Source organism: Mycteria americana, chromosome 2 (genome assembly GCF_035582795.1).
Source record: "Mycteria americana isolate JAX WOST 10 ecotype Jacksonville Zoo and Gardens chromosome 2, USCA_MyAme_1.0, whole genome shotgun sequence".
Taxonomy (NCBI): Eukaryota; Metazoa; Chordata; class Aves; order Ciconiiformes; family Ciconiidae; genus Mycteria; species Mycteria americana.
The window spans coordinates 83251709-83274849 of record NC_134366.1 but is presented as its reverse complement, the minus strand read 5'-3'; the positions used below and the strand labels follow the sequence as shown (position 1 = coordinate 83274849).

At 44.7% G+C, this 23141-nt stretch overlaps 1 protein-coding gene across 2 annotated transcripts in view; it reads right to left on the bottom strand.

Annotated features, from left to right (window-relative positions):
- Window positions 1-23141, bottom strand: part of BCL2 (BCL2 apoptosis regulator) — a 97108-nt gene that overhangs the window by 57756 nt on the left and 16211 nt on the right. The window contains exon 2 of one of the 2 annotated variants that reach the window (XM_075493962.1): window positions 17800-17933. The exons of the other annotated variant lie outside the window; for it this stretch is intronic. Coding sequence (XP_075350077.1) covers window positions 17865-17933 — 69 coding nt within the window. The 3' untranslated portion in view covers window positions 17800-17864. Of the gene's footprint in view, window positions 1-17799; window positions 17934-23141 lie in introns of those variants that run through there. 2 annotated transcript variants of the gene reach the window in all.

Genomic DNA, 23141 nt, shown 5'->3' with positions numbered 1-23141 from the left:
TGAGTAAATTTTCAATCAGGCTGTACGTAGTAAAATAAACGAGCCCAAACTTCCTAAAAGCAGGAAAGTCTACAATCAAAACACACAACAGAAAGACCTGGATTTCCTAGCCTGGGCAAAGAGCAGAGAGGGCACAACTTTCAGAGCATCCTTGAAGGCGAGATTTAGAGGACCCTCAGCAGCAGCACCCAGCGCCTAAGGGAAGGCACCACGAGGAAAGGGGGTGCGAAGGATGCTCCGCGCTGCAGGACGTCACCCAGGGGTGCTCGAGGGGGACGTGCCGGGCAGGCGGACAGTTTTGAACATAGCGGCTCTATGCAAAATAGTCTTCGCTGTGTCTTGTTTCCACTGGGCATACGTATCTCCCTGTCACAGAGCAGTGAGCGGCACCGAGCGTACACGGCACGGCAAAACAGAAGCGGAGGAGCTTTACGAGGCAGCAGTAATTCCAGAGTATGTCTTCCAAAGAATGGAAGCAAATAACTGGCAGTCTGCTACGTGAAAAGGTCTTTCAGCAAAGTTTTTCCAGCTACAGTGAGATACATCTAGGTACATATTTACAGTTAAGACACCAGGGAGATAATCTATGTACATATACTTCCAAAGTATGTTTGGACAAGAACTGGAATTTTCCTCTGCAAGTAGCATAACGACTAAATATTTAAATGGTTAGAAGGCCAAACAATCGCAAACAAGTCAGTAACAACCTTAGTTCTCTCAGTTCCTGGTATCACCCAAAAGGACAGCTGTAAAACAGGCCCTGAGTAAGCCCAAAATTATTCCTTAAAACTGAACATACTACTACTAATAATATAATAATAATAATAATAATAATAATAATAATAAAGCGGCTATATGGAGTGGAAATATGTATACCTCCCTTGGAAAAGCTACAAAAAGACAAGGCCAGCGCTTTGGAGAGCTCACCATTTTTTCATGTACCAATCACCAAACACTTCTCTGATAAACTGTTATGCAGACTGATGCTTGACGGAGTTTGGACTAATTAAATAGTCTTATGTCAGAGACAGACTCACAGAAGAGCCTTATATGGGTACCCAACATCTCAGCAAACGCACCGAGTTCTGCCTGCTCAACTGATGCTGTGTCCTGCAGACAAGTCGTGATTGCTGGCGCCTTAGCGAGCCCACCCTCCGCGAGTAATGACCGACCGGGCTGACTACGAACAGCCAGCGATGTCTGGTGGCGAAAGGCTGCTGTCGTCCCCGGTGCGGGAGGGCGACGGGCGCAGGGGGCATGGGGAAGGACATCGCGTGAAGGAAGAAGCGAAGCACTACAGATGTCCCGCCGGGACAACGCCGCAGTGTTCCCGCTACATGCTGGCAAAGAGGAACACAAGCGTGAGCGCAAACGGGGTTTGTGTGCATTCAATGAAATCGGTTTTGTACACAAAGAGGATTTCAGCTGCTGTGAGGCAGATGGAAGGCGCTTTTGGCTGCGCTGAAATGTCTGGTACTGCCTGCGTTCGGAAGCGTGCGTGGGGCAAGAACAAAATACACTACTGTGCAATGTAAGTCGTCCGGTAAAAAATTAATTCAGCGCAGAGCTATCCCAACTACAGAAAAACAAGGAGGAGTGGATGGCTTACCCTGCCGCTTTGCTCTTTCCTTTCTCCCAGAAGAAAGAGAGCTGCTCACACTGTTGGTCATGAACCTGGGCAGCTCAAAGGAAGGCGAGGGGACAGCAAGTGTCAGAGGGCAGCAACAACCACGAGAAACTTCTTTTTCAGAGCAGAGGAGAGTGAAGAGGGAGCAGCTACAAACGGGGAGCCTTTACCTTCGGCAGGGCACCGCTCGCCTCCTTTAGTCGCCGGCAGCAGCTCCGTTCTCCGGGCTGGGGGGAGGCGTGGGCACCTCCAGCAGCGACTACAGCTCACGCTCCCTCTGCTCTCCTCTCCCCCAGGAGCCGAGCGGCTTCTGCATGGCTTTCAGGGTGGCACGGAAACAGGTGAACCAAAAGGGAGTCCCGCTTTCAGAAAGTTTGAGAAACTCTTTACTAGACCAGCTAGTTCATCCTACTAGGGCGATTGCATCACTTAAATATCTGGTTTGCTAAACTCTTTAATTGGGCAAGTGTTTTTCTATTGAAATTTGCAGGTCTCCGTAGATCGTTTACCTTCCAGTACCCCACGCCTGTTAAAAATCTTTCTCCCAGCACTGTTTTGTATGGTGCTAATGTCAATCCACATCAAAGTCCACAGGAATTCTACACATGTGAATCCAAGTTTAAGCAAGGGAAAAAAAAAAAGGGCTCAGATTTTTATTACGTGAATTTTATTGGAACATTCCCTTCATGTCCCTACATACAGAAGAGCGTCTGGATTCAGTTACAGCTGCATTTACTCCCACACATCTGCTCCCTTATTGTTATAGTTACCTTTTCTCAGGCGATTTAAGAAACTACCCCCCCCAAAAAAAAAGCCCTTCACCTTTAGGTCCATGACGACGAAGATCAAAAAGCCTTTGGCATTCCTGCACCGTGACATGAATTATGCTTTGAAGCTGTTTAAAAATTGCTTCTAATTTGAATGCTGCCGTTTGACAGCTGGGTTTCTAACACCGGCGTGCAGCAGGGCCGGTGCCCTTCCTCTCCGTGTCGGTGTACAGCTTTTGTTTATAACGCACAACCTGTCTGTGAGTGGTGTTTCACTGGAAGGGACGTAAGGCAAGGTATAGCGAATCTCCCTAGCAACAAATGTAGAAACAGAAAAATAAACTTTGGATGTGCCGGCTTCAATTGATTACACAAGCTGCTGGGCTGGCTGCATGATGGAAAGCAGTAGGAGGACAGCCCTGAACGGGGCTGAGTTTGCCGACGGAGGATGTCAGCGGGATTAAAGGTACCTAGAACATTGAAACATTGTGCCAAAAATCTTATTTTAATAGAGTAATAGAGTATGAGGTGAGATACTTCCCTACTTCCCAATTACACCTATGTGCAGAGCCTCCGTGAGGCTGTCAAGACCAGATCTTATCGTGGTCTCACTGCAAAGACAAATCCCGCTCTGGCTGAAGGCAGGAGCAAAGTTCTGGTTTATTTCAGTGCTAACGAGGGTGGGCACTAAACGCATATGTTGATGAAACTTAATGTGGGAAGGCAGACGAGGATGCCAGGGCCATCAGGGATGAAGCACTGCAGCAGCACAGCTAAACATACACCCTGGCAGGGGGGCTTGGGCAAAGCGGGGAGAAAGGAGGAACCACCGAGCTCCGGCAGCGACTACAACCGACACGGCTGTTACTGACATGAACAAAAAACACAGTCCATTTTGGATTGCTCTCATTAGCTGGTTAAGGCCAGCTAGTGCGTATTTGGGGTTGGAGCTTGAACGGATTCAAAGACAGACACCGGCTGCGTTTTCTATGCAGGAAAACACGAGCTAGGTCCCAGAAGCAGTCATTTTCCAGGGAGACAGTTTAAAATGATTTGGTTTTAAGAATGGGTGGACATGATTTAGAAGAACCAAACTGGCGTATCAAGAAACATGTGCACGGCAGGGATAAAGGTTAAGACAAGGGGAGGCATAGCTTATCTGAACTATCTCCTAATAACCCCACCAGTGAGCTAACATTACTGGGACCTGAAATTATGTGGGCAGACAGGGGTGCAGGCTGCAAGGCTGCCTTTGCCCTGGCCAATGTGCCGACTGCCCTGGGAAGATGCCAGTTAGTCTCGACGGCAATGTGTGCGTTATCCTCCCAACCATACAGCAGCAGTCCTGTCTGAGACCTGTAAGTAAGGAGAAACAGTGTATTCTTCAGCTTGTAAATTAATTTAATTCCTGGAGTGCACTTACAGGGTGCCTGAGGCTTACGAAGGCAAAGTGGAGCTAGAGACAGTACATTAGTCTCTGGAGAGACATACCAACTGTTTCACGTCCTGATGGGGGGTAGGGTGGAAAACAGTTGTATATGGTCTGCACCATCCACTTGAAATGAGAATATTTTCCCCTTACTTTCCCATACTATTTAAAAACCATATACGTGAATAAATATAGGAAAATAGCAACTTCACAGAGATGCATTAAGTCCAGATCCTGCGGTATACCTCTGAGGTGCAATGCTGAAATAGAAACAGCAGCCTTCTCCTCCTACAGAGCATTACCAAGAAATAATGATTCTCTCTGATGAAGAAACAGATTAAAAGGGAAATTAAACTGCAGATTTAATTTCAATAGTGGTGCACCCAAGTCAGCTCATAAATAAGCCAATCTCACCATCTCAATTAGGCATCAATAGAGAATTAACGTTGGCCTTAGGAAAATTTTAAGCCTTAAGAAAAGGAAAGGGTAGATGAGTGTTCCCCTTTCAAACATAAATCTATAATCAACCCTCTCAAAACCAAAGATGGTTAGGGGCTGATGGTAGGCAAATGTAATTTAATAAATATATAAAGGGTTTTCATCTCACTGAAGAGGCAGGGTTGGCCCCAAAGCTGAGATTCAAATGCTCCTAAACTTTGTGGAGGTCTAAATATAGACCGGTTATATCCAGACGTTGTGACTAGCCCATATATTTCTAATAAGCTATATCGAGAGCCTGCATTCAGATACCTTACCATACTGAGACACCTCAGATGCAAAGCTCTTCTGTAGATCCCAAGCCTCGGTTTCCATATGAAATCCCCTTCCAAAAGCTTACAGTAAATGCCAGGGGTTTCTGTTTTGGCGTCCTCATTTCTCCCTCCCAAAGAGCAGTGGTTTGCACAGTACTGAGTCAGAATATCATGTCTCCAGCTCAGCTTGAATCACTCAGGTAAGGCACAATGCAGCTGATCGCTTAGAGCACATAATTATAGCATCCCTGAGCTGCTCAGAGGATGCTAGCACTGACAAAGTGGGAAAGGCTAAAAGCATCATATTAAAATGTCATAAAACATTCATTTTGCATGATTAGAGAAACTGGTAATTAGCATTTTTCTTTTAGTGCTTGACTTTTTATTCCAGCTGCTCTAATCCAGCTTCTTTCTACAGCAATTATTGCCAGGAAAGCTGAATTTGGCATTCTTTTCATGTCCACTTTAAAACCTGCTCTGTAATCTGTCAGCTAGGCAGGGCTCATATGCAGTATTTGAAGATAAGTGAGGGGTTTTTTTCCCCATAGTCAAATTATGTTCATAGTAAGCTTCAGTTGCTAAACACTGAATTGTAGGAATACGTCCATATTCTATTAAACAAATCATATAAATATGTTTCATCTCTGTTAGTCTAGATTTATCTTGCCAAGGCTGTAGCTTTGTGTAAAAGGGCTGACCCCGGGAGTGCATATGTCAAGCTGAATTAAGGAAAAGCAAAAAAAAAAAAAAAAAAAAAAGGTAGAGCCATATCTAAACTTCCTAAGAATAATAGGATGTTGATTAAATTGTTAGAAAGTTAAATAAACAAGCGATTTTTTTTTAACTGTCCTCTGAATGCCTCAGACTTTCACTTGCCCTAGCTGTCTCTGGAGGTAAGGAGGAGAAATAGCCCATTGCTAGAGGGCACGCAGATTTCAGGAGGCAGCGCTCTGCCAAAGCTTTCTGAGTGACAGTGGGTAAGTCACTGAAGCCTGGGGCATTTTGACATCTCATTTCCATCAAACTAATTGAGTTGTTGTAGGAGTAAATAGAGAACAGAGTTTTGCAGCGGAAGGGCAAGCTAACGTCTGCTTCAATGGGTAAGGCAAGCAGCTGCGTTGCTCTAGCGAAGAGCCGTGCAGGGGCGGTGGGCTGGCCTCTTGGAAAGCAAACACCAGCACCATCCTGTTAGGAGCACGGCTAGCAAACCTGGGTCAGGAAGCACGGAGAAACAAGCCGTTGCAGGGCTCTGGCCAGGCACCGTTGCTGCTAGCGGTATCAAGAGAAAAAGACAAAAGCTAGCAGGTGTGCCCAAATCTGGTGGCTGCGTCTGACCGTGAGAGGGTCATACGCTACTTGGTGCAGACTCGGGTAACATTGCCACGTCTGTGCCACAGGTGGGGAACCACTGATGCGAGGGGTGGAGAGGGTATGCTTTGGAGGCTAAAGTGGTCATCCATCCCTCCCCTGCCTCTGAAGGGTTTTCACCTGGGTATCACTTCTGTCTGGCTTTAGGAGAGCTATCCTGGCTCATGTTCTGCAAGCTGTTTGCCACCTTTCACTTCCCTCAGGAGACACCTGCAAACCCTGAAAGCTCTTGACCTACGGGAGAAAGATTTCCTTGGCACTTAAGCTAAATTTTTGCTTTTTCAGTGGCGTTCTGCCCCCGCCGAGCTCTTGCCGTCAGTCCCCATTACACCAGCCCTGCTTACCAAGAGTCAGTCGCCCCGGCCACCCATGAGCTGAACTGCCTCCACGCTGCTGGAAAGCCATGCAGCCACGTTAGCGTGGCACCTTACTCCAGCCACTGTCTCCAGCTTCCCAGCAAGTGCATTACCTTGGGGACAGCCTCATGCTCACCCATGTATATAGACTTTGGACTGGAACTGGCTTGACCTTCAAGCTGTCCTTGGTGGGTAAGCGGGGCGAGCGCAGGATTGTCTGCATCCCCCCACTGTGACCCACAGCCACTTAGAAAAACCAGAGGCATCTTTCCTCATCCATGTCTTTTTAGCACTCCCCTACTAACCTGCTTTTGTTCTTTCCTGAACCCCTGCAGAGCTATCAATCTCTTTCTGACAAAAAGTGTCAATTTTTCCAATTATAGCAAAGCCGTACAGAAATGCAATAGCATTTCTTGGCTCATTAGTAATTTCAGAGACGTAACCCCATTTTTCCTCTGTTGTATGATTCACGAGTTGGTTTGTCATCTCGTATTAAATATCATAGGTAGATATTGACTAGCTAAACAGAGATATTCTTATTTCCCTAAAACGATGCTTTAGATATTTCAAGTTCCAATCACCTTTCTGGTGCCACATAAATTCCTAATTAAAAAAGTAACTAATAAATGCTCTTCTTCAATATGTTAATAAGAAACTTCAGTATGTCCGCACATTGCCATAGAGCTCTTTAATATTAGAGAAACTTAGAAAGGTGCTTGGATTAGTTTTATCTGCTTCCAAAAGGATCTCACCAGCATTCGAGGAAGAAAAACATGAAAATCAATACCAAGAAACATAAACACAAACAAGGAAGATATTAAATTAAGCCACATTTGAAAAGTTCCTACTCCAGTGAGTACATGATGTGCAGCCAAAAACCTATTTTTATACTACAGAAAGTATTTAACTGAGCACATCTGCAATAAGCTTCTGTGGGAACATATACCGTGGATCTTGCTCACACAACGTACACAGGTGGATTCACGTTTAGACAGTGGACTCGGCAGCATCGCGAGCCACCCATGCCTTCTGCCCACCTTTCCCGTTACACGCAGCTTTCAAGAATTGGTTCAGCCTGACCTGCCAGCATTTTCAAGATCTCTACACATACGGCTGTACATACATACATACATTCCTATTGCCTCTCTGGTTTTGGTGAAAGGGACCGTGATTTCCAGCACATCGGTTTCCCCCCACTATTTCCCTGCAGCCCGCAGGCTAAAGCATCTCTCTTTGCCAAACTGAATCTCAAGCCTGGTGAAGGTATCTGAGGAAAGCGCCTGCCTTGCTTGCACCTGCCTTCACCACCCCCTCTCCTTTTGGGAGCCCCTGGCCCTCCCATACGTGACCCGGCACACCGGATTGATACGAAGGGCCCTTGTGTTGCAAACGGCTTCCCGGCAGCTGAAATTATTCTAGCAGAGCCGATCGCAACGCAATGCCTGGGGGAAACAGCAATTCCTGACAGATACCATCTCCTGTCTTCAGATACGACGTCAGCAGTGCTCTTCATTTGTCTTAGCGAGTGATAAGACGAAGTGGCAAGGTAATGTTGGACCCCACAGGAGAAACCTGAGGAGCAAAACTTTCACGGCTGAGCAAAATCAGTCCTTTTTAGTCGCTCTTCTCTTTAGCTCGCAGAAATGGCGAGCTCTGTAAATGTTTTCAATAGGCTTCAGTTCCTTTTTGTGCAATTATAAATATTTTAACATATGACATCAGTACAATATGTTTTCATTGTGTTTAGTTCTCTTTAATTAGGATGGGGCCCGAGTTCTCCTTGCTGCCTTTGGTACTTGGACTTGGCAACCAAATTTGTTTTGTCTCAACTTACTGTTCTTTCTTCCAGTGCAGAAGGAGCAACACGCACTTCTTTTTTATTTATTGTTCTTGATAATTGGCTTCGTTTTCAGTCAGAACTGATCTGATCATCATGGAAAAAGAAATAAAACACATAAAAAAACCATTAAGGGATATTTATCTCCAAGTTAGAAGGGCAGTGAAAATAACCAGAAGGATGAGATAAGTGGTATTTCTAATCTAAAGGATAAAATCCCCACTTAAACATCTACAGACGATGATACAGCTTTCAAACGCAAGTATTTATGTCCTGTTATTTCTGGATTTTGCACTTAATACGGTGGTTAATTTATAGCAAGCCAAGGCATAATTTACAGAATTGCAATAAGCCAGGAGCCCAATCCTGATACGAAAGGAGTCAATGACACACCACCCATTCCCCCTCCATCACACGGGCCATAGCTGCACGCTGGGTCACACCTGGACAATGTCACCAGCCACAGCCCTGGGTACTGACCGGAGCAGGGCCACCCAGGTACCCACCACCCCCTTCCCCTCGGGTGAGGACCAGAAGAGGGTCCCATCCCACCCAGCTGCTCCAAAAAGCCCTCAACGCCCTCCCAGCGCCAAGTCCCGCCACCCCGCAGCCGTGCTGGGAAACTTTGGGATTATTCACCCCGTGGCTGGAGCCCTTGGGCACCGCTTAGTCATGTGAGAAGTGCCAGCGAAGGGTAATTTCCATAGCGTGTTTAATGTTTCCTGGTAATTGCTTAGGTGACAAGCGGGCCCAGAGGCTGGGCAGAGGGGGCTGCTTCGCTGGGGCTTAGGTGAACGACGCGTGGCGGGTGGGAAATTTCAGTTTGGGTATGTCCGACTACCAGAAGCAGTCTGCAACTTTTGCTTGCTTATTTGCGATCATCGAAATTGCACTGCTACACCGCATTATTAGTCAAGGCAGATACTAAAATGACCAAACCGCTAGAAGATGGAAACAAGATAGTTAGAGTGAAAGATTACAAATTAGCAAAGTACATGGAGTAAGAATGCAACTCCCTTTGTAAGCCAATATGGCAAGGACAACTGTGTTTTTTTGCCCTAAGCAAGCTAATAAGGAATGTTAAGCAGGGCTCCATTTGCGAGAGAGAGAGAGGCTTTTTAAGTAGATTTAAATGTATTAACTAACATACCAAGATGCTTTATGAGAAATCCTGGCAATAGAATTACAGAGGTTGACAGCACATTTGAAGTGAAAAATTAAATCGTAACTGGTGTGCCCCATCTAATCCCATTCATTCCAATCAGTACAAGAGCAAAACTTGTCGTAGAAAGAACAAGAACTAAATGAACAAGATGCTTGGGGACCTTCCGGTTCTTTCCTTGATGTCTCCTAGGGGCATCATCCTGTGATTCAGCCAACTGGCCAAAGATTGCCACGTAGCTGGGTCTGATTCTCTGCTCCCTGCCTGACTCTGGGCACATCAACTCATGGCCAGATCCAGAAAAGGCAATTGCAGGCATTTAAGCATGACACAGGCTCCATGGGTCTCTGTAAGACCCACAGTGAGAACCAGGGAGCCCAGCTCAGCACCACGTAGCCCTGGAGCCAGGGGAACTTGCTGGGTCACCACAACTTTACTTGTCGAAGCTGCCCAACCCAAGCAGGTAGGACCTATTACCTACGGAGCCAAACCAGTAGAGCATGCCTAACCCATGCACAGGACCAGCTTCTCCCATGTAATACAGCTGCTTTCTTTTCTCTAAACACGTAGCAGTAGCCGTCTCCAGGCCAGCAGTTAACACTTACCTAGGGAGTGGCTCGCTCAGTCTGAAGGCTTTCAAGGTTTCTACCACCAAGGAAAGCAGCCTAACCATCTGAATGGGGGCTGTCCTCCTCAGTGGGGAAAAAGCCCAAGCATGGAAAAGAAGGAGAAGGCACATTACAACCTCACATGAACACCAAGAGCTGAATTCATTACCCCGTACAAAGTGCCTGGGAAATCAAAGCTTACAGCGTGTCCTCCTGGAGAAAGAACGACAGCACTGCGGACGTAACAAAAATATGTGCCATGGGTCTCTCTGAATTCAAATAATATTTTATGTCTTTTATTATACGGCATTAAATGCACGAATACGGCACGTGAAAGTACTGAAGTAGTAACATGAAAGAGATGGATATTTATGTTTTAAAATCTCCAACTGTTAATGCGACTTACATCTTTTTTCTTTTAAGGATAAAAATTTGCATACAAAAGAGAAAATGTTTGGAGGATAGAAATAAGGAGGAGGACCAACACGATCCTCAGTTCAGATCTTCCTTGAAGTTCTGAAAGAAACCAGGAAGGAAAGCAAAGGCAAAGCTTCCAACGATACCGTAAGTTACTCAGTAAAAGTCCTTAGGAGCACATGTCTTTGAAGTACCATGGGGAAGGCTCAATCCTATTACAGCCCTCCTGAGGAAGTGTTAATCTTCTAGACAAAGAAACCAAGGCTCACTTTTTATGAACTCACATGTATTTTTGATTGCTTCTGGCTTAGTTTATTTGTTTCTTTAAGGCTCATCAAACCCAATTTTTTTCTGAACCACTAAACCTACAGTTCAAGTCAAAGGCAAATGGAAGCTGCTACGAAACATCAGGCCACTTTCTTTTAGGAAGGGTACATTCACGGGCCTATATTTAACCGTTATTGATTAAATGCTGGCATCGTGGAAATCAATAAAATAGCCCATTGCCAAAAATGGCACTAGGATTTTATTCTTGCTTTAGAAATTGCTGGGTATGGTAAAAAAAAAAAAAAGAGAGAGAGAAAAAAACATGTTTTGCAGGTTGAATAAAAAAGGATGCAAGAAAAAGGCAGAGTGCTAGGAGATAAGCTATATTGATAAAATGTAATCTTTTTACATTGGAATTAAAAAGGATTCAAGGTTTGTATTTCTGGTGCTTTAGACTACATTTATCATAAATAAGCCTAAGTTAGTATAACGTCGTGGCACAGTCTGTTGGGAAAAATTTACAAATCAGCTCCTTTATTAGGATTACTGTTATTACCTTAAGGGAGGGCACTCAAATCCAAACTCTGGGCTTTTTTTTATCTTCCAGAGACAGATGAACAGCTTTTGGTTGGGGATTTTTTTTTTAAGTATAAAAACCAATTACTGGTCTTGACTGAAGCTGAATTCAATTCCTTTTTTGATGTTCTACAGTGCACTTCTGAGCAGCTTTTGCAAGCTGACTAGCGTACAGCATTTACAGTCCCTCCAACAAAACAGAAAATATATTTGTAAGCTTATTACTACTAGAATAACGGCATGGACACGACTCACACAGTTTGTTCTTGCAGTGATGATGAAGAAAATTCCCAGTATGAGCAAGGGGAAAATCACAGCGATCGATTTCTGATTTATTTAATCAGTTGGGGCTTTTTTACATTTAGGTGTGGAGTCATCACATCAGATGTTTTTTGTCACCTCCACCTTCTTGCAGAAAGGCTGGCAGGTCCCAAAGGCAAGTGTCCGAGAGGGCAGCACGCGTCTTTCGCAAACCCGTACCCCGCTCAGGAGGCCTTCAAATTGTGTTTAAAGGATTTAAAGACATGTTGCATTTCTTTTTCCTTTGCAAGGATCAGGGACGTATGACTTGCCATGTTCACCCTTGCTCTCGTTGACCAGGGGATTGGCTGCCTGTGGTTTGCCTGCTGTTTCCCCCGGGGCCCAGCCTTGCTCCTGGGCTGTGCATCATCCTGCTTGCCATCGAACAAGAAATGCTGCGTGCGGCCAACCCATGGAGAAGGAGAAAGATTTGCGACCTACACACGGGCTCTACCTGGTATCCAAGACCAGGATCAAGGCTTAAAACGCAGCAAATGCATTTGTTGTGGCGCTAACGCTGTTCTGCTTGCACACCACAAGCTGCTCGAGTCGGATATTAAGTGGGGAAAAAATGCACTGTGGAATTTAGTTATTACATCAATTTGATTTTGTTAAACAGCAAAGAGGAATAAAAAAGATATATGAGAGCAGCTTCAGACATAAACAAGGAACGTATCCCATTTTGGACAGCCTCACGCGCCGTGTATGGCACAACATGTAGTTTTCTTCTTTTTGTTTGTTGTTTTCAGTTTAGGTTTTATCCAATTATATATCTATTGTGTGACAGGCCTGGCATGAGAGATCTCATTTACAGGAAATATTTCTGAGATCACAGGCCCTGCAGGCTAAATGCAAACACTGGAGCAGATGGTAACTGATCCAGTAGAGCTGTACCTAGGGGTGCTGGAAGGGGGAAAAGACTTGGAAAGTCAGGCCGCTAACAAAATAACCTCGCATTATTAAAAACTATAACCAAATCAGCCCGGCGAACAGCTAGAGACCCCATTAGGGACGCCTCTGACCACTGCCATTGACTTGCTCATGGCAAGGGGCCGGAGGCGGGAGGGAGGACGGGCAAAAGAAGGTGCTTGGTTATGAAATGACTTTCTACCTGCCCGAGAGGAGGGCAAAGGGGGTGTTTTGCCCATCGAATAATCACCGTTGGATAGCAGCAAAACTCTCAGAGGAGAAACACAAGAGCTGAATGTCAACCCACCCTTTAACACCGTCGTTCCCAGGCTCTCCGTTTGGCACGGCCGGAGGATGTTGAGACTAGCCCTGCAAGACGAGCTCCCTCCCCTTCCTAACAATACGGCGTCTGTGCCCCAGCCCGGGCCCACTGATGCTCCTATTCAAGCGGGTGCCCTCTAATCTGCAACGCATCTTGTGTTTACAGCAGCCCGGGCTGAGGCCAGGTCAGCGCTGCCCAGTATAACTGCGGCAGCTTAATCGCACAGGCGAGCTCAGGCGGTGCAAACGCCTTTTATCCTGGGGGAGGGTGGGGATTAAGGAAGGAAGCTTGCATCAATACGCTCTCTAGCACTTTCTTGCAGCAAAAAACACCCTTTTGATGATAAAACTGCATTTATGCCAGGGTTATAGAAGTGCCGTGATGAGAAATCACAGCCCTAATGAACCATACTGTAGCAGGAAAACAATTCAACCACAGACCTGCAAAAGCAGGTAACTCTGCCTCCCCGTATATTTAAGTAGCATCTCTCACAGTGAATTTCCCACCTCGATACTATGACAGCATCTCAGTATAATGACGGTAACTTCGGTTTTGAACACACGAGGGGAAGCTCAGGGAGGCCGGATGATAGAAGTGAGATTCCAGACCAGTAAACGGGAACAGCTGACCAAAGCCCTTGAGAAACACTGACTCATTCACAATCAGTATTTTAAAGGTTGGTAAAAGTTACATCACTTCGTAAGGCAGAGTGCAAAATAGCAGCTTAAGTTACTTTACCTACTTTATTTGCTGGAGAGGGACAAATTATGTCCACTTACCGATGTTAATTGTACTGTCTCGCCTTTACTACGTAAGGTTTCATTAAGCTAGACGTGGTCCCTCAACCATGCCTATGTAATTATCGACACTTCTGCTCTTGTCCTACCCCCTTCGGGCTCTGTGGCTGCTTCTCGCTCATTTGAAGACTTACCCTGCCATCCCTTAGCCTTCTGCGCTCTTTCACAGACCAAACAAGCAGCGTTCGCTCTGATTTTCCTTGTGGGCAACGCTCCCCAGGCCACAGGGGAGTCCTCTGGACTCCCTCTCAGGCTGGTCGACTGCTTTTTTGTTCGAAGCAGGGCACAGCATCCAGCTGAGACTTCACCGGCGCCGAGTCTCTGTATAAAGGTTTCTTCACACATCTTGCGTCTCACTCCCCTCATATGACTTTTTCACCCTTTGGAATGCAAAAATAAGCCTTGATTTACATGAGCAGCCCAGTTTTACCAGGATCCTCTAACGTAAACGCCCCTGCTGCTGCAGAGCCCTGTTTAAATCAAGAGGCCTTCACATGGGTGAAGATGTCTTACAGAAAGATCGGGATGTAACTCTGTCACAATTATTATGATTTGGTAACATTTAGCAGCTGTGTTTTTTTGCTGTAGACATCAGTTTTATAGCTGAAACTGTTCCTTTAATTTTTTTTGCAAGAATGTTTTGCTATTTTTTTTGTCATTGTTGTTTCCTGGACTCCTAAATATAGCCAAGTGGAATAACTAGCACCTCTGTAAACTGTTGGTTAAATGCCACGCCGAGTTTCATTTTGTACTCTGGAAGGCCATTTAAAACACATCAGACTTGTAGAGCTCAAAATTTAGGAAATAATTTACATTCTGGGAATGACTTCTAACCATTTCCTCAGGCTTTTCTGCCTTTAATACATGTTAATGCTATTCCCACCAAATAAAAGCGTGGCCTGAAAAATACCAGGTGTCAAAATAAATGGCACTTCAAAGTTTAAAAAACACAACTGAGAAACGAAAAACTGGAAAGGTTGCTCTGCTGCCACGAGATATTTTGTCACCGGGATGTTAAACAGCAAGTGGATCACTTTGGGCTCCATGGGAAATTTCAGGCAAAGCCAGAGAGGCAAACTCACTGGCAGCAAATGAAGCCGCTGCTGCACTTAACACTGCGGAGCTGAGTTCATTAATGTCATTATTCTGTATAAAGGCACGCTATTTCAAAACTGAAAACATCATGGAATTGCATGTCACATTTCTGCCTGAAGGGGAAGTCAGACGTCCATCCGTCTAATGTCTACACGCCACAAGGTGTAAGATGGTGAATGGCATGGCCATTGGAGGCAAGGCATGAACCCCTCACTCCATCCTGAAAAAAAACCCCCACACATAACAGAAAGCTGAGGTATGGGGGTCCGTGTTGGAAAAGACGGTAAGTCCTCGGTGATCCAGAAGCCCGTGCTACATCCCTTGACTCTGAAGTCATTTGAAAGAATGGAAGCTCTGAAGTCCCTTTGGAAATAAGACTGCCTGACCCACAGAGAGTAAAACTTGCTTATTTATTCAATTTTCTGTTAACATTTCAAAGGAATTATCATCCCCATTTTGCAGCAACTAAGCCGTTTGCCTAAGGTCAAAGAGTGAATTAACGTTAAACTAGATTACAGAGTATCGTGGTTCCCATTCCTGTGGTCAACCGCTAGCATCTGATTAGGTCACCCCAGTACATTTAATTTAAAAAGAATGTTGAATCTAACACTCTGCCTAAGAAGTATTCGGGCCTTCGATAAAAAGTCATGTGAAAGTGAGAGAGAGAACAATAAACAAGAAGGAGTCCTAAGTCTCAGTAACTTGCAAACCCAAAGAGACAAAGAGCAATGCAAAGTACTGTACTGAAATATTGGCATTTGCTGCAAAAAAAGTCATATAAATACTCTTGGCTTTTTGGGCTCAAATGCAGCCTGCAGGGTCTGACCATTGCTGCGGCCCGGGGCCAGAGCGAGCAGCTTTGGGGAGGCTCAGCCGCTGCTCTCCGATAGCCCCCGCGGTCCTCGGCGTCTGCAAAGGCATCACAGCCTGGCCAGAAGGAAGGTATAATGAAAATCAGGTAGAATGAATACCACTCAAAATGACTTCTTGTATTCTTCAGCTTTAAAACAGAAGATGGGCTACAGGACCTGTCCGGACACATACACGAAGAGAGTCTCTTTCAGAAGCACCAACTGGCCTGTGCTGGAAGGGAGACTGGAGAGGTTTTAAATCATGAACTGCATTCCTCTTCCAGGTGCTGATAAAATCCATAACACCAAAACAGTGCAGATTTTTGCTAATTTTTTTTGTATTTGCTGAAAGGGCTGGAGCTTCTCAGAAGAAGAGAAACACGCTTTTGCAAGACCCAGCTATTGCTTCTGTTACCATTGGCAAGCCAGCAAATAGCTGCCTGCCCAAACCAAACTGCAGCACCTCACATAGGAGCACTTGTACCCCTGTACATTTAATATTCTCAAACCAACCCTGATCTCTGAATTTGTACTTTGAAGCAGTAGGAAACTTACAAAGATTTTGCTGAGAATATATATTCAACATCATTTGTTGACAATTCCAAACGTCAAATAGCCTCCTGTACCTGTTTGGTTATTTAAACAAAGCTTGTTCAGTTTGCCTGCCAAGCTAAACGTTTCTGAAGTCACCATTCAGACAACCACTAAGTAACATAAACTGTGAAGACAGGTCTTCAGAAGCCCCAAACCAAGCCCCGCAGCACATCCACAGAGCCCACTGAAAGAATAGAGCTCGGCTTTATGTGGGATTACTGAAGAGCAGCCATTTCTGAATTCTTCCATGAGTTGCCACTCTTGCTCTGCAATAAGAGTGCTTTGTTCCTCTTTAGCCAAAACTAATGTTTCAGTACGGTAAAGACTGCTCAGGAGCAACGCTGCCTCTTTCCAAAAAAAGACTACTGGTTCATGGACTCATTCAGGAACAGCTGCTCCTCCATACCTGTTTCTGAATAACACGAGAGTAGAGAATTCCTGGGAAATCTGTGTCACCAAAACATCAACGCTATGGACTAGTGAGATCTGTTAGTCACCTACATGCAGGTCACCGGGTACCAAATATGAACAGTGGAGGTTAACTAACTGTCCTGGATGAGCTGTATGAAAAGCTGTTAGGAAATCAAAAGAACAGTCACTACAAAATCTTAAAGATCAAAGAGTGGAGTCTGTGCTGGCAGAACCACCATGGGTTTCCCCAAGGGTTTCTGCGGAGCTCTACCCATGGTACTACCTTCTAGCTTGGATACAACCAAATCACTGGCGATTTTCATGGCCTATCACTCTGTGTACACGTGACCCCTCATGAACATGCCTTTTCACACACAGAATGGTATTCTCACATGGAAAATAAGCAATTTATTTTGCATACAAGTTCAGTCTTCACGTACGAAAGTTAACATGCAAACAAGTACATGAAAATTAGTCTTGTGTTTTCTAAATTTAATTCTAAAAGTACATTGCATAAGGAATAGCAAGAAGACATACTGAACAGCTAAGTACAGTTCATACATCTTAAGATGATACTTTCTTTTCCTACTCTTGCCTCTCTGAAGATCTTTCTTAATTGAGCAGAGTTACCCACATACCCACTTGCCTTCAAAACATCCCACAAAGCTTTGTGAGTGTGTAATAAATGCACAAGACACGCCTCCCGTAGGTTGCATTAATAAGGGTAGGGTTGCATTTCAATCAAATGAATGATGATTACGTACTTAAAGAAACTTTTCTTAACGGGCAGGCAGCAGTGAAAAAGAACGTATTCATGCATCTGTGCAATGTGGTCTCTGTCCGTGAAAATCCAGTGAGGCTTCATAGTTGCATGAGGAGGATGTGGGATGCCTTTCCTCCGGTGCACTTCTCCTGGCTCATGCACCTCTAAAAGGTCCTACCATTGCAGCTCTACAGCTCTGCTGGTAATTTCACCAACCAGTTTTACCAAGCCTCTCCTCCAAACTCCCACACAGCAGAAGTATCCAGCTTGCACCCGCATCTTGTACGCTAGCATGGAAGAAAGCTTGAGAGCTACCGCTACACCCACAGCTGTTTTCCACGAATCTGAAGAACGCAATCAGCCTAATTGTTTCTTTGAAGATAGACCATCCTTTTCCTGTGGCCTAATTTAGACTCCACATTAAAAGCATACAAAGCTAAAAATGGAAAATCACTCATAATTGAACTTGTAAAATATAGAATCTATTTTTCATGAAACAATCTCAAATTCTACTTTTTTTTTTCTCGTACAGATGGTTTCCTACCTCAAATGGAAAACACTGTAGCAATGACCTATTCAGTTATGAACTCCAGCACTTGTGACATGCAGCAAGTAGGACACAACCCGAGGTGAAAAAAGACGGCTTCAGATCTGACTCAAAGTGTACCAAGGTCAAGTGAGAGTCTGCTGGGACTGGGATCACGCCCGCAAGGACTGCAGACCTTCTGAGACAAAAGCAGTACATGACAGAAGAGCACAGAGGCAATAGCAGGAGGCCAATAAACATTGGCCTTTCACTGAAAATGAGCAGCTGTTGGGTGTTATGATAAGCCGCTAAAATAATGCTGTTTACTGCCAGTGAGTAAGCAGTTTCAGAGCGTGCTTAGTAGAGGGAATGTTATACTAGCAACACGCACAATTTTGAAACGTGAAACATCTCCAATTTAGCAGGAGAAACTGAAGTTGCGATATACTCAATAACCTGTTTGGCTCAGACCTCAGGGCCCAGGTTGCACCCAGCTGATGATACGACCTCCACACAAAGACCGGCATGCGAGGAGCTAGCAAATGCCCCCAAACAAGAAGTCTTAATGGGTCCTCGCAAAACCCGGGAACCGTGCTATCCATTCTTCAGCACCATCTACTGGTACCGTACCTAGCATCAAACTATTTATTTGCCTGCAGGCCTCGGCCAACTGTCACCTGCCCATTCCTCCAAGAAAACCATGGACCCCACCGTGTCCAGGGTCCCTCTGTCACTAACGACAGCCTTTCCCACATGGCGGATACACCCCAATGACGCTTCTGGGACTCACCAAACTCCTTCCCGTGCAGAGACGCCCAGGGCTTAGACTCGAACCAGATCATATGATACCAGGGGCCTGGATTAAGACTGTTCCAGCTCAAGAAACGAGATGATGATGGCCAAGGTGTTCCTGATCATACCTGCAATATTGACCCATAAATATCCTTGGATCTGCTGACCACGGAGCGCTGACAAGCACTATCTTTCTTCCTCTTCACGCCTCTATCACCTTTTGGGCTTCAGTCACACCTAAGTGGCATCATCACACTCAAGTGACTAGGACGACGGCGCTCCACTCATTCAAGAGTGGCTTCAGGAGGACAAGAGACAAAGCGCGAGGCACAGCAGCATCCCCAAGGATGGTACACATGCTAACCACACACAAACATACTAGCTTTGCACGGGGGAAGTGCAGACCACCCCAGCTGAGCCTCCCCGAAATGGAAAGGTGTTTGTGTCTCACCACGCGAGCTCTGAGCAGCACTCACAAAACCAGCCTCCAGCAAATACTGGAAACACGGGTCGCAGCTGGTTAGGTCACAACCTTCTGGAAAGCAAAGCAGTTGAAGGAAATGTTCTCACTAATAGAAAGGCTTTCTGGGGCCACAAGGACAGTTCTGGAGAGCAGAGTCAGTACAATACACAGGCTCCCATCTCTGCTTCAGCATCCTTATGCCCTGTTGTTTCACTGCTTTAGCTGAATGTTGGGAAAGTGTTGACAGGGATTTCAAAGGGAAGTTTTGAGTCTAAACACATTGTTGAATCCAGGCCCTTGGTAGTTGTTTTGTTGCACAAGAGAAAGGAGGGAAAACATGAAATAAAAAGCCCACTGCAAGCACTTTCCCGGGGCACAGGCGCAACCACCCAAAGGGCTGAAGCCCAGCCGCTCCCGCGCCCTGCCCACCCACCGACTCCCTCGCACCATCCCTCCGCCAGCCTCCAAATGTCAAATTGCCAAATTGGTCAGCACCATTTCATTTGTTTAAAAGGCAATTGCACGGGAGCTGATCGGCATCTCCGCTCTCCTGGAGCGAACGCCCTGCCGCACCTGGTCCTCTCCCTGCCAGCCCAGCACCCAGCTGGAAATAATGACCATTTCTCAGGGATGCTGCCGGGCTACTTAGTAGAGCGTGGCCGGAAGACAAGATGCAAATCACTGCTGGCGAAAAAAAAATCGCAAGTAGGATTTTCAGCCTGTTTTGGGAAGACACAGTATATGTAAAGACCAAGAAAAAAAATCATATTTCTTATCTTATTGCATAAGAAACCACCTTTGAAGATTCAGAACAAACAAAATTTACCCAAACGGAGGGTAAAGGAGCACCCAAATAGAGATGATAACTACTGACATTCCACCTGAAGCCTAATTTTGAGGTCTGAACACAGAATTTAAATATACAATACATAATGTAGGCAGAAGTGAATTTCACCCTCTGATACCTGTGTTTTTTTCCTGTTTGGCTCAGTCATTTAAAAGAACAACTTTCCCCTTGAACTCTAATCATTTTTGAATGAATTATTAAAAAGCCTGACTTTACAAGCAGATTTCCTTTTATATACAACAGCACACAAATGAAAGAGGAAACTGATTAAACAGGGAACATGACAGTATTCACTTGACAGCATACTTTGTAAAAACCAAATTGGGCATGTGTGGTGCACGTGCGCACATCTGCGGGCGAGGAGGGGTGGTTTATTTCTTCAGTTTTCCTTCTCATTTAGAATAACCGTGTGCTGTTCTGGCACTTTTAACTTTAACATATCCAGCTAATTATGATTTTTTTTAAAGTTGGTAATGCCTCTTTAAAGAGATAAAATATTTTAGCTTGCATTTATATTTGTTCCTATAAATTTATTTTGAAGTAATGGAGCTTAAGTTGCATTCTTGAATGGCTTGCATTTCATCTCCAAAAAAAATCCTAATAACTCTGGAATATATAACTTATTCCTTCTTTTTGCAAACAGACTCTAGATTAGATTCATAATAAAAAGTGAGGGATGCTGCCAGCTCTCTTTTGAAAAGTCATGGCAATAAGATGTCTACATTTTGCAACTTCATGTACTTATTCAAGACCAATAAAAGACTTCTTTTGAAGTAAATTGTAAGCGTGCAGTACCTTGAAGTGATTAAAAGGGAGCAAAATAGCTAAATATGCCTATTTTTTTTGTGAAAACAATCACGTTTATAACAGCAAGGATATAGCATGAATGGGAACAGTTTTCCCATAACTCCATGCATTGAAGCAAAGCTTCTCTCGGGGTGGGTGGGCACACGGGACCAACCACGGTTTTCATGTCCAGCCACTGCATAGGCTGAGGCTTCTGTCGATGACAAGGGAGCCAGAGCCACCTGCCCCCCTGTACCCCTCACTGCGGTGTTTCTCAGCTGTGTTACCTTTGCACTAAAGACTTTGCCTTTAAACAACAATTTAATCCAAAATGTAGCAGGCAGAGTTCCCTTAGCTCTCTGCTTCCTCTGCAACACGTTTTTTTCAGATCCTTTCTGTCCATTTCTACAGAGAGCATCCACGTTCAATAACTTACACATTTGTCCATATTAGATACTATTAGCTTCCCATATGAATCTCATTAAAAAAAAAAAGGATTAATGAGGAACATGAACATGCTAGCCAGCGTGCTTTCAGAAAATTACAAATCGATGCAAGAACATGATGACAAGACGATTGTGAATGAAAATAACACCAGTACAATTCAAGCCTAGGAAATTATTCCTCTGATATTAAGGTCACAAAACACTAAGGCTGATTTTCTGGGTACAAATTGGACTATGAATCTCAGTCTACGTGGCTACCCACAATGATATCAATTATCTCTGTAAAACTCCCCAGCTCTTCGGAGGACCAGCGCGAGCCCGCTCATCACCTAATGCCAGCTGAGGCTCACTGGGAGAAGCACCGCGACGCCGATGTCTTGTCCTGACCCTCAGCACTGGGGTGAGTTCTGCCCACAGTGAGTAACCGGAGGGGACACGCTGCCAAGTGATGGACCCGCTACCAAGCAGCCAGATCACGTACCCACTTACTGGCTAACGGCACAGAGTAGATGGCAAGTATCCTCTCCAGCGTGCGAGCCTGCAACCTCGAGTGACGCTGACGTCCAAGGACTGTTTGCCAAGATACTGACTGCTGCACTGGGCCCTGGGGTCATACATCAAATGTTCACGTGCACTGACAGATGTTTATGTTGGTCATCCTGATTTAACTCCCATTACATCATTTACCAAGCTACTGATGTTATCATAAACGATTAAACAAGCTGGCAAAGGAGACTCAAATACAAATTTGATTCCCTCGTGGTATGAGGGCATTACACTCCAGACCGTGTCTTGCTCTTAAATCAAATTGAACAACTGTACAGATTCTTTAATTCATTTCAATTCTGTATGAAAAAGAGCCTTTTTTTTCTTTTTCTTTTTTTTTTTTTCCCCCGAAGACTGATTTCATTCATCATTTGACCATCGCAGGACGAATGAAAGGTATTAAAAGGTAATGGGGGAGTCAGACACCAAATCACAAATTATTGGTATAAAACTAAAAACAGTTTTGAACTTTAATTAAGGAGCCATTCAGGCTGGGATTCATTTCAGCTACCTTAATTCCTGAACGTCTTCTGCATTATTCAGTGCTTCAAATCACTTCTGGTTTGTGTCCGGACTATTTTAACATACTGAAAATAACTGAAAGTTTTGAGGGAGCAAAATTAATAAGCAGAGGAAGTCCTCAATCTAGTGTGTACATAACATGCTTGCTGCCTGCCACTGAAATACAGACTTATTATCAAATACAAGGGGTTAAATTTAAACTCCATGACCGCCTCCCTGCTTGTTTGGTTGTCATTAAGCGTGGGGAGGGAATAGGAAACACTTCACACATCTTGTTTTCCGCTTCTAATATATTTTTGAGTTTTGTAGTGCAGGCTTTGCTTGGATGTGTAATCACTGTGGAATGGCTACTATACTCCTGCTACACTGCATAATACTTTCCCTTCCTCCTTCTGTAGGATTCCTCATTAAAAAAGGCACTTTGTGTTTTTGGCCCTAAGGACAGAACATAATGTACTGTCTCTAGGAAAAAATAAAAAAAAAAAATCATTAAAACATTTTCCACTACTTAAAAAAAGCCAACACATGAAGTACTACTGTATTTCTTTTACACACATGACCTCATATATAGATGTGTGCATCCACACACACACAAATGCATTCAATTTTCAATCTAGCTATTTATAGAGTTCTATAATTTTTCCTGGCTCAAGCTTTAGTAAGCCTTCCCTGACGGGGTTCAGTTCACATGGTTTCGCAGCCCTTCACTTTGCTTCGAGTTCATATCCATGGAACATCCCCTCCCCGTCCCCACCTCCTCCTAGAATCCCATTTAACGTTTTGCCGATTAAATTGGCTGGTTGCTTTACTGAACTCATAAAAAAAACAGTGGGTTTTTTCTTTCCCAAGGAGCTGCGTGTGTTTTGTCAGTTTTTCTTGCAACCTCCTAGTGGCAAAGCTCACGGATGCAGTTGTGTCTGTCTACCACCACCCTTTTTCTGCTGATGTAACATTCGACGCACATCTAGAGGGTCTTGGCAGAGAGTCGCATAAAGGTCTTCCAGC